We start from the raw sequence: 12,864 nt of genomic DNA on the forward strand, positions 1-12,864 counted from the left end.
GTTGTATATTTTTATTTATAATCGGTCACAGTGCACAAACGGTGTGTGCACTAAAGACGACTTGCACGAACTAGCGAGACGTGCTCGTTTTTTTTCAACCCTTCTCGTCACCCGTAGAAACCGTAACTGTGAATCGATTAACTACCTTCTACCTTCGCTTGATACACAGGTAAATAGTAAAGCTTTATATGTTGAAATGAAACAGCAGTGGCGTGTCCAGAACAGCTATTGGCCCGGGTCTATGTTTCCCATAAGACATGATAGTTGAAACTAATAGTAAATGTCATATTGTAATCTGAGTAATATAGGTACATCGTTGCCAACAAATAAAATGTATTTGTGCATATTAAAGCTGTCGTAAACAAATCGACGTTTGGTTTACTTAGCCGGAAGACTAAATGTGTTTTCCTACTCCTGGCCTAGTAAATATCCCATCCCACTCCGTTCATTTGATCACGCGGCGCGGGTTTTTTGTTATTATATTTTTATATAATAATTTTTCGACTAAAACAAACAACGGGAACAGCTTCCTATTTGGTTAATACAGCCACAACTATAAAACGAAAACTGTAACACACGTATGGGACATCATCATAGAAAGGGGGAAACGCTGTCCCCGCCCCATTTTCGATTAGAAGAATGACTTAAAAATGTTGAGAAAAAAAATGACATTAATAAATATTTACTACTAAACCGACTTTGGCGAAATAAAAACTAAAATAATCTGTACATTTTCAGAAGTGTTCTTAGTTAGGTTACGTATAGCGGAAGTGCAAAACTATTATTATTATCTATTATTATTTATTATATTGTAATCATTGTATTAATTTAAAAGCCTTACCCTTACATTATTTTGGTTTCCACATTACAAATATTTATTCCCTCAAAGAGGCCATTTTAAATTTGGTCGTTAAGTCGGCAAATAAGCATTGTACTGTATAACTACTATGCGAAATGTTTTAAGAGAGAGCAACAGAATAGTTAAAATTAAGATCTGTAAAAATGAAAATTACAACGGGAATTTTTTCCCTTTCTAGGATGTAGGTCCTTATATATAAGATATAGTAGAGCTAACTCTAAAATATATTTAAAAAACTGCAATACAGAAACTCTATAAAAAAATATTTTGGCTTTAAAGTAGGCTGTCAAGGTATAAATTTTACATTGATGTGCTTTTATTTTAATATCACACAATTTATTTCTATTACATTTATTAAATACGTCGAAACAAACAAATCAAAAAACAGTTATTAAATTTTAGTTTTGCTATTGAAAATAAAATGTAAAATGCGGTATACCATAAGGGTTATAACACAATAAAATTACACATATACTGCATTTTAATAACATGTTTTAACTGGTTACAATTTCTATATGACAAAACAAAATTTTAATGTTATCTTATCTATTTTTCCGTTTTACTTAATTTACTCCTCTTCACTGGACGAACTCTTGTTAGGAATAGAAAATTTAACATTTTTCCTGTTAGTTGTGTAATGAAAACCAATATTTTCCGTATGGTTTATTATGAAATCAAAAGAAGAATGCAATCTGGCTAAATAAAATTCGTAGGTAATTTCACCTTCAGCGAGAGGTAGATGTCCATATTCATTCAGCAAGTCCTGTTGACTGATGGTATAGTGTGCTGGTTGACAGGTATCGCTCCAACGGAGCTCTAAGGACGCAGCAAAACGTTTGATTTCTTCGTAAAAATTGTTGGCATCTATTGCCGTAAGACCATTTTTCATAGCGGGTAGTGCTTCCTTAAGAAAATCATGAATCTGCAATATTGTACCGTAAAATGAATGAACGTCGATTATCCTTTTGTCAAAATTACTAATCTGTATATAAATGCGCGACAACTTGAACATAGTACGTGCACCTTTATTGAGACTCTCTTCAAGTTTTAGCCAACAATCTAAAGCGTGGAAATGTTGACCATCATTTGACAAATTACTGCACTCGATTATTGTCAACATCGTTGTCCAGAGACAGTCGATAATTTTTTTCCCGTAACCGCATTTCATTACTAAAAGAATTATTTTGAACTTGTAGACTTCCGCGACGATAGGAGCAGTCCATAACTCATTTTTCATCAGGTCCCTTTTGGTGGTCCCATTGATTATTACATTTTTTATCTTATTGAACCCCGTCATTTCGTCCCAATGTTGTGCTTGCCAAAGATAGTTGGCTTGACGCATCTTTTTCTCGCTTGTACATGTTTGTATGCATATTAAGAATAACGCAAACAATAGCTTCACAATTAAACGTTTTTCCATAGTAAAGAGTTTAGAACTTTAAATTTGTTGAGTACAAAAACAAATGCAACCTGCTTAATATATAGCAAAAACTAAAATGTGTTAGATATGTGTAGTTCACTCAATACTCCGCGCAAAAACCAACCGACATCTGCGCACATTATCTACCGCACTCCCATCCTAAACTTTTAAACTTAAATAACTTTAAAAGTAATGAGAAGAATTGGTTGTTGACCAGTCAACCTTTTCAGCAAATTATTCTGAATAAAATGGTTATCTTGAAAAAGAAATGTAACATAAATAATTAAAAAAAGTAAAACAGTTAAGTGCAATAAAAAATGTGGTGTTATAGCGCAAATGAGTATAAATTAATATAAACAAAAAAATCTAAAAAATATCCAAAGCACGAAAGTTATTTAATTTTGTCGAATCTTTGTGGGACACCGTGTATATCATAAGTCACTAAAAACATATTTTTCATCCAGTGACAAACTATTTTAAGCTATTAGAACACCTGTACACGTGTCTTTACTGTACTGAATTCGTTTTGTCGATTTCTAGTTATAATCAGTTTTTTAGCACGCAATTTATTTCAAGTATATTTAATTTAAAAAAAAATTTGTATTTAAATATTTAAAATTAAATACTTGCAAAATTTGAATTTTAATGATCACCAGCAAACAAATAATTTTACTATTTTTATTATTGTTTTTCCGTGCTTTTCAAAATAATTAATTAGTCTTGTTATCAATCACTAATGAAGAATAAATAATAATTAACAATAATTACATACTGGGTGATTCTATTAAGGCCCTACGTTAGTTTACTGGTAAAATAATTACAGTTTCAGTGTTGCGTTTAGGAAACATTTTTATTTGTTTTAGTAAAATATTAGACAATAGGTATTTTGTATCTCTTTCAGTATTTTCTAGAGCTTTATCAGCTTATACAACTTAAACGACAACATATAATATATTTAATTCGTTTTTTAATTTAAAAATAATTTACTGAAAAATTTTACTGGTCATAGCATAAGTTATTTAAGTTAAAACTAAGGACGGGAGGTGAAATGCGGTTGAGAAATGCGCGCAGATAAAAAAAACTCTACTCTCCACCCTTTCTGCAGTCTAAAATTGTAAACGTATATACCTTTAAAACTATTTATTCAAAACTAGTTATTGACCAATCAACATTTTCAGTAAAATATTCTTAATTTAAGAAGTTAATTAAATACAAGGTGATCAACTTATCGTGTACCACTCAATATCTCACTGGGTTTAATAAAAAAATTACATTTTTTCTTTATATAGTGTTATTTATTCCACAACTTGTAGCCATCAGAAAATAATAAATTTAAGAGAAGTTAGATATTTTGGATTTGTTATAGTTTGGAACCTTAGGTGAAATTATACATAATATTAAAAGTACAGCAGTGCGCTCGAATAAAGCCTCTGTAGGTTCAGCAAATTATAGCTTATTGCTTCGGATTAAGAAACTGTAATATTTATTTTGAATGTATGACTTTTGTTTTATTTTGTTTTTCTTTGTAATCACACAACAAGCTATGTTACACACGTATATTTATTTATATTGTTATTACATTATTATAAATTGTTTTTTAAATAAAATAAAAAAATTAATAGGTACGCTAGTGAGCGTTTTATATGTGTACCAATGCAATTTTGAACTAGACATTTCACAAATACTACAAATTACTAAATACTACTATTTTATATCCGGTTTAAGGGTCTTCTCTTTAAAAAAAAAACGCCGACGGAAAAAAAATGCAAATAAACTAATCGTTTAAATCACTTAAATTTCTTTATAATATGATAATATATTATATTAAATGTTTTGTATAATTTTTTAATTTGTATTTTTAACTAATTTTTTATTATATATATACTATACTAAATACCCCTGAACATAGGCAACGCAGTTGCAGTTTACAGTTCAGCAGATTGGCGCATTTTAGTAGTTCAGTACAATATATACCCCTTTGGTATAGGCAACCCAATATACAGTTCAGCAGTTCAGTAAATTAGACCTACCTAATCTACCTTACTGAACTGCTGAACTGTATGATGGGTTGCCTATATCCAGGGGGCATATGCACTGAACTACTGTGAAATGGGCCAATCTGCTGAACTGTGCACCGCAGTAAATGAGACCTTCCCGGTAAATATTATATTATTGATAGATATTTTTAAATAAAAAAATACTTTTGAAAATAATTTTTTGCGTCACTGCATGTTTTGGCACCTAATGGTGGGACTCGACCATCGATGTAATAACAATATTATTATTATTATCGTTATTAGTAGCCGTACACACATGTTATGTATGCAATATTATGGTCACACTCAACGATAGCGATTAGCGCGCGTCTGGCGTTTGATCTATTTTTCGACTCCATTATTATGCTACACAGGATGTTTTCAATGCTTTCATGTGCCGTATTTTGTACTTAGTGTGTGTTTAACGATCTAACAAACACATCACGCACAAACCGTACGCGGCGCGTCTTTGTTTCGAAACGAATAAAACAAAACCGATTGGCAACAAAACAGCTGCAGCAGTAATATTTTATTGTGTCGGCGGCCGTGTCAGCATTCGCGGTTACCAAGACGTCTTATCATTTCCGGACAACGGCTTTATGTGTTATCACGAGACGTGAAGACGACTTGAGCGTTTTGTCCTTATTGGGCCACAGCGGTTTTTTGCTTGTAATCGCGTGCGTTGCAATAATTTCGCATCCATATACGTTTTGGAGGACAGCCAACTATATAATTGTATTCTGGTCTGCGAGCGCGTTATAGGTCACAGCTACTACGGTACAGCATCACTATGTTATTACACACTATTATCTTTGGCTGCAGCCAGTAATAATTATTATTGTCAACCTCTTACAGGATCATTCGCTATGATATACAGCCGTCGACAACAGCCACAACACTCAGTCGTGGACGTCTCGTAGAGACTTGGTCTGTCCGCGGTTATCGTTTGAGACAATTATGAAACCAAGCTGCCGTTGCCGCCGCTTCTCACGGGACTTGTCCTCGTCGTTTGCCTGACACAACCGTACAAAATGATCCCGGGCGTCGTGTGCAAAGTCCTGACGTAAGTCGTTGTCTTGTCGTATTGGCAGTGGCGTATTTATGGGGAAGGTCCGTAGGTTCTGGTCTCACAGACCAAAAACCAAATAAATACAAGTATTCATATAAATAATAGTATTGTTTTTTTTATCATTTTATGGTTACCCAACAATTTGGATCGCCTTAAATTTTTTTTTTAAACTACGCCATTGCCTTTAGGTAATCGGGTTACAGGCCTTGCGGTATTCCAGCATTTTGAAAAAAATCATTGTATCAATCCCAAAAACTCAAAGACTTTCGAAATGTCAGTAGACCAACCGACCTGTATATCTGTGTGTGATATCTTCTACAAGAGTATTGCATTATTACGCAAATGTTTCAGTCCTCAATTTCAGAAATTTAGAGATATAATAAAATGCGTTTGCCATTTTTGCCCTAGGTTGCTATTCGGAGTCATGTACCCGGCCTACTCGTCATACAAGACCGTCAAGAACAAGCACGTCAAAAATTATGTAAGTAGCATTCGTAAAAGAACAACCATTCGATTTTTATTCCTATTGACTTAACCCGTAACTGGTACAGTGTGGGGTCATACACCACTTAACAATTTAAATCTTATGAAGCTTTTTATGACTGTTATGGGTTAAACTTCCTATGTTTATGTTTTGTCTAATTATTTATTGCATTGCTCTTGATACTAAAATTAATGTTAGTAAATAAAACTGGTACAACGGTTGAGACGCCTTAAATATTATGTGAATTCATTTTTTAAATACACATTAAATATACTTTATACATCTTGTATAAGACATTTGTAATCGTTGTTTTTTTATTTTTTTAGGTCAAGTGGATGATGTACTGGATCGTATTTGCCACATTCACGTGCATTGAAAGCCTGACAGACATATTTCTTGAGTTTTGGTGAGTGACAACCAACCTAACCAACACCCATTGCACTGGACAATGTTTAATATGTATTAAAAATAGGTGCTCATTCATTTGCTTTGTTAAAACTCGTCTTATTTTAGGTTTCCTTTTTATTACGACATCAAACTGATTGTGTTGCTGTGGTTAAGCTGTCCGTTCACCAAAGGTTCTACTATAGTGTACAAACAAATTGTGCACCCGACGCTTTTAAAAAAAGAGACTGTAAGTCTATAGTTATATTTCAATTTTACTGTGTGGGAGTGAAAACGCTGTTAGAAATAAATGCAATGGAGCATGAATTTTCATTTAATTTTTATCATACTTGTTCAGTCTCCAAGGCTCATTCCAATACACGTAACCTAGCTCCACCAGTCTTATGATAACCGTTTGTTATTTACTAGATAAAATAAAATGCTGATACAAAATTGAGAATTAATACTCAAAATTATAATATTAAAGTATAACAACAAAACTTGAATTACCACTATTGAAAAGTTTTTGATAAAATTAAAAACCCATTTTACCTACGGGTATGCTTTTACAAGTTTGATGTAAATTCCGAAAAAAAATTTGTTCTACCTTTGTTAATATTAAAGTATCAACTATTATTAAGAGTTTATTATTAATTATTTACATGTTATTATCATGATTATAACTTATTCATGATGTTTGTTCCAACAGGACATTGATGAGTTTTTGATAAGGTGTAAATCGCGCACATACAACGCTTTAACACAGACCGCTAAGCAGACGTTTCAAATGACTGCTGCCATAGTTATCCAGCACACCGCTGCCGTAAGTATGGTGTTTTCACTGACTTTACACTTGTAATTCAAGGGTTATTTAATAATACTGAAACTAAACTTACATTAAATACAAATTAAGGCAACATTTTCTGATTGAATCCATTGTTGTTGTCACTAACACGTATTTGAATTATTACTGTACATTATCAAACAAATTATAATCAATTACAGGTCGGCGGCTTGTTGCCTTATACGTTACTTCAGCAAGTGGCCAACAAACTGGATGTCGATTATACAGCGGCAGGGGCAGAGCCAGCCAACCGAGCAGTAAAAAAGAAAAAAGCTGTTGCCGCCGACGATCAGGATGTGTCGTCATCTGACGAGTGGTCAATAGCACAACGTCCAGCCACACCACCAGTAGTTGTTCAAAGACCCAAGCGCACTAAGACGAGCCAACAAAAACTCATTGCTGCAAACGTCACTAAACGTGCACTCGACTAGACCAATGAGAATCTCTAAAGACAATACTAATGACCATGAGGATTATCTCTGTTAAGTTATTTATAATTGGAAGTAATTATTATTGATAGATAATTATATCTCTAATTTTCTATACCTACCTACTATTCATCACACACAAGCATCACCTTTCCACGACCCCATACACACTTATTTATTTTGTCCATGTTTTCGATATGGGATATGGGTATTTATTCGAATGATAAATAACTTTTATTAGCCCAACAAAAAATATAAATCAGCTGCAGACTCGACTGAATTGTGGCGTCTCGTTTGTTTCCAAACTTGTATATTTTCAATAAAAATTTGTTGACTTTTGTCAAGTGATAATTTTCAATAACCTATCATTTTGTATAAATAATATTTCGTTTTCATTAAATTTAATTAAATATCATTATGAGTTGTGATAAAAAAAAAAAACCACGCTATCTTCTTTATACAATAATAATTATCGAGTATTTTTAATTTAAATATAGGTACGTTATCTTATTGCGAATGTATAATTTTTATTTTTTTTACTTGTAAAAAACTTTATACGAGTATTCGCTAGTCATTTTCATGCAACATTGTCATCAATAATGTGATCGGTCTACTTTCGCAAATAGATCGTACACTATTAAAATAATATAAGTAATGACAACGGTTGTTTCCTACCTAGATGGTGCTAATATTAACATAATATTTTCTTCTTATTTTTTTTTTTTTTGTTTATTTTTAATTTAAAAGTATACGTTATTTTATTTACATGTGTTTACTCGGACGAGTCGTCCAAAAATAAATGAAAAACTTAAATTACAATTTATTTTAATTTTTCTTCTCAACCGTATTTATCAGTATTTTAATTTAAAACTGTAATATTATTTTAGCAACAATAATAAGGTAGATTTTAATTGATATTTTGTGCAATTTGAACAGTTACAATGTTACACGCTATAATTTTCTTATAGTATAATATAGTTAAAATTTTGAGCTCGAAAAAAAATTATTATGTTAGTAGTAAATTTATTGAACTGTTATATTTTATTTTGTACAATATTACACTAGTCATGTTCATATCATGGGCACGCTCAAACACAATCCATGTACGTATTACAATGATACACTGATGTGCACACAAATAATTATTTTGGCAATATTATTAACACCGTTAGGTTAATAATAGTATAAAAATTACGATAATTATTGTATAATATCAGTTTGAGGAACCGACGAATTTGATGTATTTCTACTTACGAGCTTATGTTTATAAATAAATTTCAGTGTCAAATAAAATATATTGATATGTAAAAAAGAGATGTTAATTATTTATAAAATCTTGTATACAACAAATCATTTATAGAGAAGTCATTTGTTAATATTTTATCTGTCAAACTGATGATTGTCATATTATTTAAAAGCGATATTGTTACGTTGTTAAAATATGATATTGTATACAAAAATATATTGCATATTTAATGTACATCAACTGTTCTTGTTGTTTTACGAATAATTAATACTGACAATTGTCTTGTTTAAAATTAGGTGACAATTTTGCAGATTTAAAATCTAACTCCAGCCCCTTTTATAATCGGCATAGCAGTTGTAAATACTATCAACTAATAGTAATAAATAATTTATTACAAAATGGGACGATTTTAGAATCTCGTGGTATCCTCTTTGTGACTGTATAGAATTAATGAATTGAAGTAGTTTTTTAGAAAAAGTTTAGGAGTACAGTGATATTTTTTATTTACAGCAAAAATGTACCCCTTTCTTTGGGACAAAATCCAAGTAAAGCCATTTATTTTGGTTCAAATCTCCAATCTAAGCTTTAAATTTCTCTAGCACGTCTAGTTATTTTTAAGTCACTTACAAAAGGCTAAAAACTAAAAATCTTTATGAGGTCTTTTTACCAAGTTTTGTGTTTGTGATTAGAGATACATATTATTTTATTATGTTTTTTCACCTTATCATTAAGTACACTTATTGTGTGATAACTAATAAGGTTCGTCTCTAGCATAAATATAATAGACAAGTAAAACAAATTATCACACACATAGTACGTTTGAATAATTTTCAAAAATGTAATTTATGTATTCTAGTTAAAATAAAATCTAAAAAAAATAAAAACTGTTTTATTCTTTCTCTTGAATTCAGAATTATTGTAGATTTTATAGTTTTTTTTAACACAAAACAAAATTAGAAATTTCTGATTTTCGTTTTGTAAGTTGAAACTTTGGAGGCGATTTGGAGCCATTATAAATGTACAATACAAAAATCTAAGTCCAGATCAGAAAGGTCTAGGCATAAAAAGTCCAAAATAATAATAAATTTATTAATTAATTATAAATTTAAATAAAGTGTTATAATGTTCCATCAGTGAGATAATATGTAGGTAATCCTAAAATGTTGTCCTCTTTAAATTATCTATTAGCCAGGAGTTAAGGTATAAAAACTGGTTTTTAAATTGTAGACACTTTTTTTAAACTGTTTTTTTATTAAATACAAGCTGTCCGCCGTGTCCGGACCCGGCGTTGCCCGAGATTTAGTTTGGCTGAGTAAAAAAATTCCCATTCTCACCCCTATCCCTCATCTCTAATCAGATAACAGCGTGACCGCGTTTTTGTGACACTTTTTTCGGTTATTATGTCCTCTTCTTATTGCTCATGGGCCCCAGTCCCAGTTCCAGATCCCGTTCCAACAGTTAAAAGCTTGCCCAGAATCGTAGTACATAGAATCGACATGTTCCTTTAATCATCACCTACCATTCGCTCGAGTACCGTGTTTACCATGGTTACAAACAAAGGGTTTATTTTGGGTTAGCAATGAAAAATATTTCCTATTTAAAGTACAAAGTTCGTGTTTGAGGTCATCCTTAGGGGTGGAATTTTCGAAAAGTACTATGCCAGTCAGGTTTGTGATAGTGTACTCAACAACTTCCCAAAGTTTCATGGTGATCGGATGAATAGCGTACTAATGCATAAAGGACAGACAAACGACAGATATTCATTTATATATATATAAATATATATATTTATAAATAGATCTATAATATTAGTTAATTTGCTGTTAAAACGCGTGACTAACTCGAGTGGCAAACCGTCACTCATCCGATTTAGACGGTATGTACTTTGTACGTTTTGGTTCCATGTACAGCGACTTGAAGATAATTCCTTCGGCAGCGGTATCCTGCAGTAAGGCGCACGCCTTGACTTGTTTGACGAACGCTCTCTTGTATTCCTTTTTCAGCGACTTAATCCGGCTTTGACACACCACGTGACTGTAAATTATACAACAGTCTCAAAATAATAAACTCGGCACTCGGCGATTTGAGTAACAAAATAATAGAATACCTAAAAATTCCACTTTACTGAATCTGTCAACGGGCTAAACCCGCTTGTTATTTAGAAAATTAAATTTAATAGGTGTAATTTAAAATGAGTAATTTCTCAAATGATTTGGACCATCTAACAGATTGAAATCGTGAGATCCAATTTTAAAGGATTTCCTTCACACACGAGCGGATTTTTTGAGCGGTCAATTTGCCAAAACCCGGTAAAATTTTTAGATATTGTTTCCTAGGACATTATTTAAATACCCAACATAATTATTATGCTGCAGCTGCTATAGTAACGACGATTTGGCTTCAACGACTATGACGAGGAATTGCCTTCAGTGAAAAGACGGAAAGACACCCCAAAATAACAGTGTATATGGTTAATATTATTACTGTTACAGTACAACGTGGCTAAGTGAAAATTATTACTAAGAGATGCGCAGCTTCGAGTAACTGGGATTGTGACTTTGCATGATCTCTCTGGTCGTTCCATGGCTAGATGGTGTGTTTGGAAGTTTGTTGGCAAACCCGAATTGATTGTAATATGCCATTGTTGTGTTTCCGGGGTTATATTATGCACTATGGCCTATGGGTCGACTCTGTCGGCTACATGGACAGTATTATAACAGTATAAACATACTTGACCGACCGCAGTGGCAACGAGTCGGAATGAATAAACAATTAAACATTTCAAAATGTCTTTTTGGCCATTGTTTAATAAAATTATACAATATATACTCTGTTCGGAATAATAACAGAGTATAGTCAATATAATAATTATTATTTAATTCATTAGCGGACATTTTTGAGAGCGGTAGCCGGGAAGGTATGCTCAAAACACTAAAGTTTAAATTATGATCATGTCAAATACTCAAATGGGACATATGTATGAAAAAATAAATAAGTCTCTTGCAATTGAGGAATTTTGGAGAGCATTAACTTTAAGTTTTCGGGATTTCAGTAGCTCGTTTCTACAATTGCCTACACTTACCTATACCGAAGAACGTGACGTAGGTATTGACTAATGAGTAAAAAGAAAGTAGGAACTGTATACAATTGAGAGTATGACTTACTTTACTATTACTTACCAGTTACCATCTACCTATTATTACTTACACATATAACTTCTTAATAAGTATGGCTTATTAAAATGACTTACTCGATAAACAGGTTTCCAGCAATTATAATATATACTACATTTTAAAAATATACAAAACCAGTATATTATATAGGAAAACAATTATTTATTCGACTAAATTGTAAAATGATTATTCGAATACAAATTTGCACAACTCTGTCTATATTTTTTTTATTCATTAGGTCTTTTAATTAAAGAACAATTTTATTTTCATCTTATAAAATATAAAAATCACCCTAACTATTATATATAATAATATGCCATGCATATTTAATGTTTAATAAACATTAAACAGTCGTATGTAAGCTACAAACATGAAAAACGAAAATGTGACGAGCAATAAATTTGGCAGACGGTAATTTGACACTAGATGAAGGCACTCTCGCCCATAGACAGGCGGGCAACAAAATATCATAATATTCCCCTGTCCCTGTCCGATACGGGATATTCGTTGTTCCTGTCGTTTGGAGTCTATTCACGTCTAATTTCAACACGGTCCTAATCGCTATTATAATGTCTATTATGATTATAACGCTGAATATTACTTATACACCCAAGTCGCCTGAGGGTTGTAGCATAGATTAAATACATGTATTTAATCTATGGTTGTAGCCTAATAATTAACAATAAAAAATAATTATGTTTATTTCGGCGGACGTTAGAAGCGTCACTCACGCGCCTTCTATCGCGACGGGGTGTCCGGCGGTTGTTCGGCGCGACAATAAGACCATAAAACGTTCACCGTAAACGTCATACGACCTTTCTCCCCACCGCCATGGCCGTCGCGGGCGGCTACGGTAAACACCGCATTGTTGTCCGCCAACCAATATCACGCGTAGTACGCGGATTATACTGTATATACATT

At 32.3% G+C, this 12,864-nt stretch overlaps 1 protein-coding gene across 2 annotated transcripts; it reads left to right on the top strand.

Moving 5' to 3' along the window:
• Nucleotides 1-4,748: 4,748 nt before the first annotated feature.
• LOC126844253 (receptor expression-enhancing protein 1-like) lies at nt 4,749-8,836 on the top strand. 2 transcript variants are annotated; one of them, XM_050582290.1, is made up of 7 exons: nt 4,749-5,092; nt 5,171-5,378; nt 5,793-5,865; nt 6,195-6,274; nt 6,382-6,502; nt 6,962-7,075; nt 7,258-8,836. In XM_050582290.1, the coding sequence occupies exons 2-7, from the start codon at nt 5,347-5,349 to the stop codon at nt 7,525-7,527; spliced, it is 690 nt and encodes a 229-aa protein (XP_050438247.1). In that variant the 5' UTR covers nt 4,749-5,092; nt 5,171-5,346; the 3' UTR covers nt 7,528-8,836. The 2 variants fall into 2 exon arrangements, with proteins under 2 accessions (XP_050438247.1, XP_050438248.1); XM_050582291.1 differs by lacking the exon at nt 4,749-5,092 and having other exon boundaries at nt 5,099-5,378.
• The last annotated feature ends 4,028 nt before the right edge of the window (nt 8,837-12,864 follow it).

The sequence above is a fragment of the Adelges cooleyi genome, unplaced genomic scaffold (genome assembly GCF_023614345.1).
Source record: "Adelges cooleyi isolate 19-005CV unplaced genomic scaffold, UGA_ACOO_1.1 ACOO_flye_CR_arks_rails_tigmint_CR_PRNA_651, whole genome shotgun sequence".
Taxonomy (NCBI): domain Eukaryota; kingdom Metazoa; phylum Arthropoda; class Insecta; order Hemiptera; family Adelgidae; genus Adelges; species Adelges cooleyi.

What these genes read in the sequence shown, in the direction of transcription:
- LOC126844253 (XM_050582290.1), top strand. Translation starts at nt 5,347, where the DNA reads ATGATCCCGGGCGTCGTGTGCAAAGTCCTGAC. An exon ending in ACAAGCACGTCAAAAATTAT is followed by an intron (nt 5,866 to 6,194) that starts GTAAGTAGCATT and finishes TTATTTTTTTAG; the next exon opens with GTCAAGTGGATGATGTACTG. An exon ending in CGCTTTTAAAAAAAGAGACT is followed by an intron (nt 6,503 to 6,961) that starts GTAAGTCTATAG and finishes TTGTTCCAACAG; the next exon opens with GACATTGATGAGTTTTTGAT.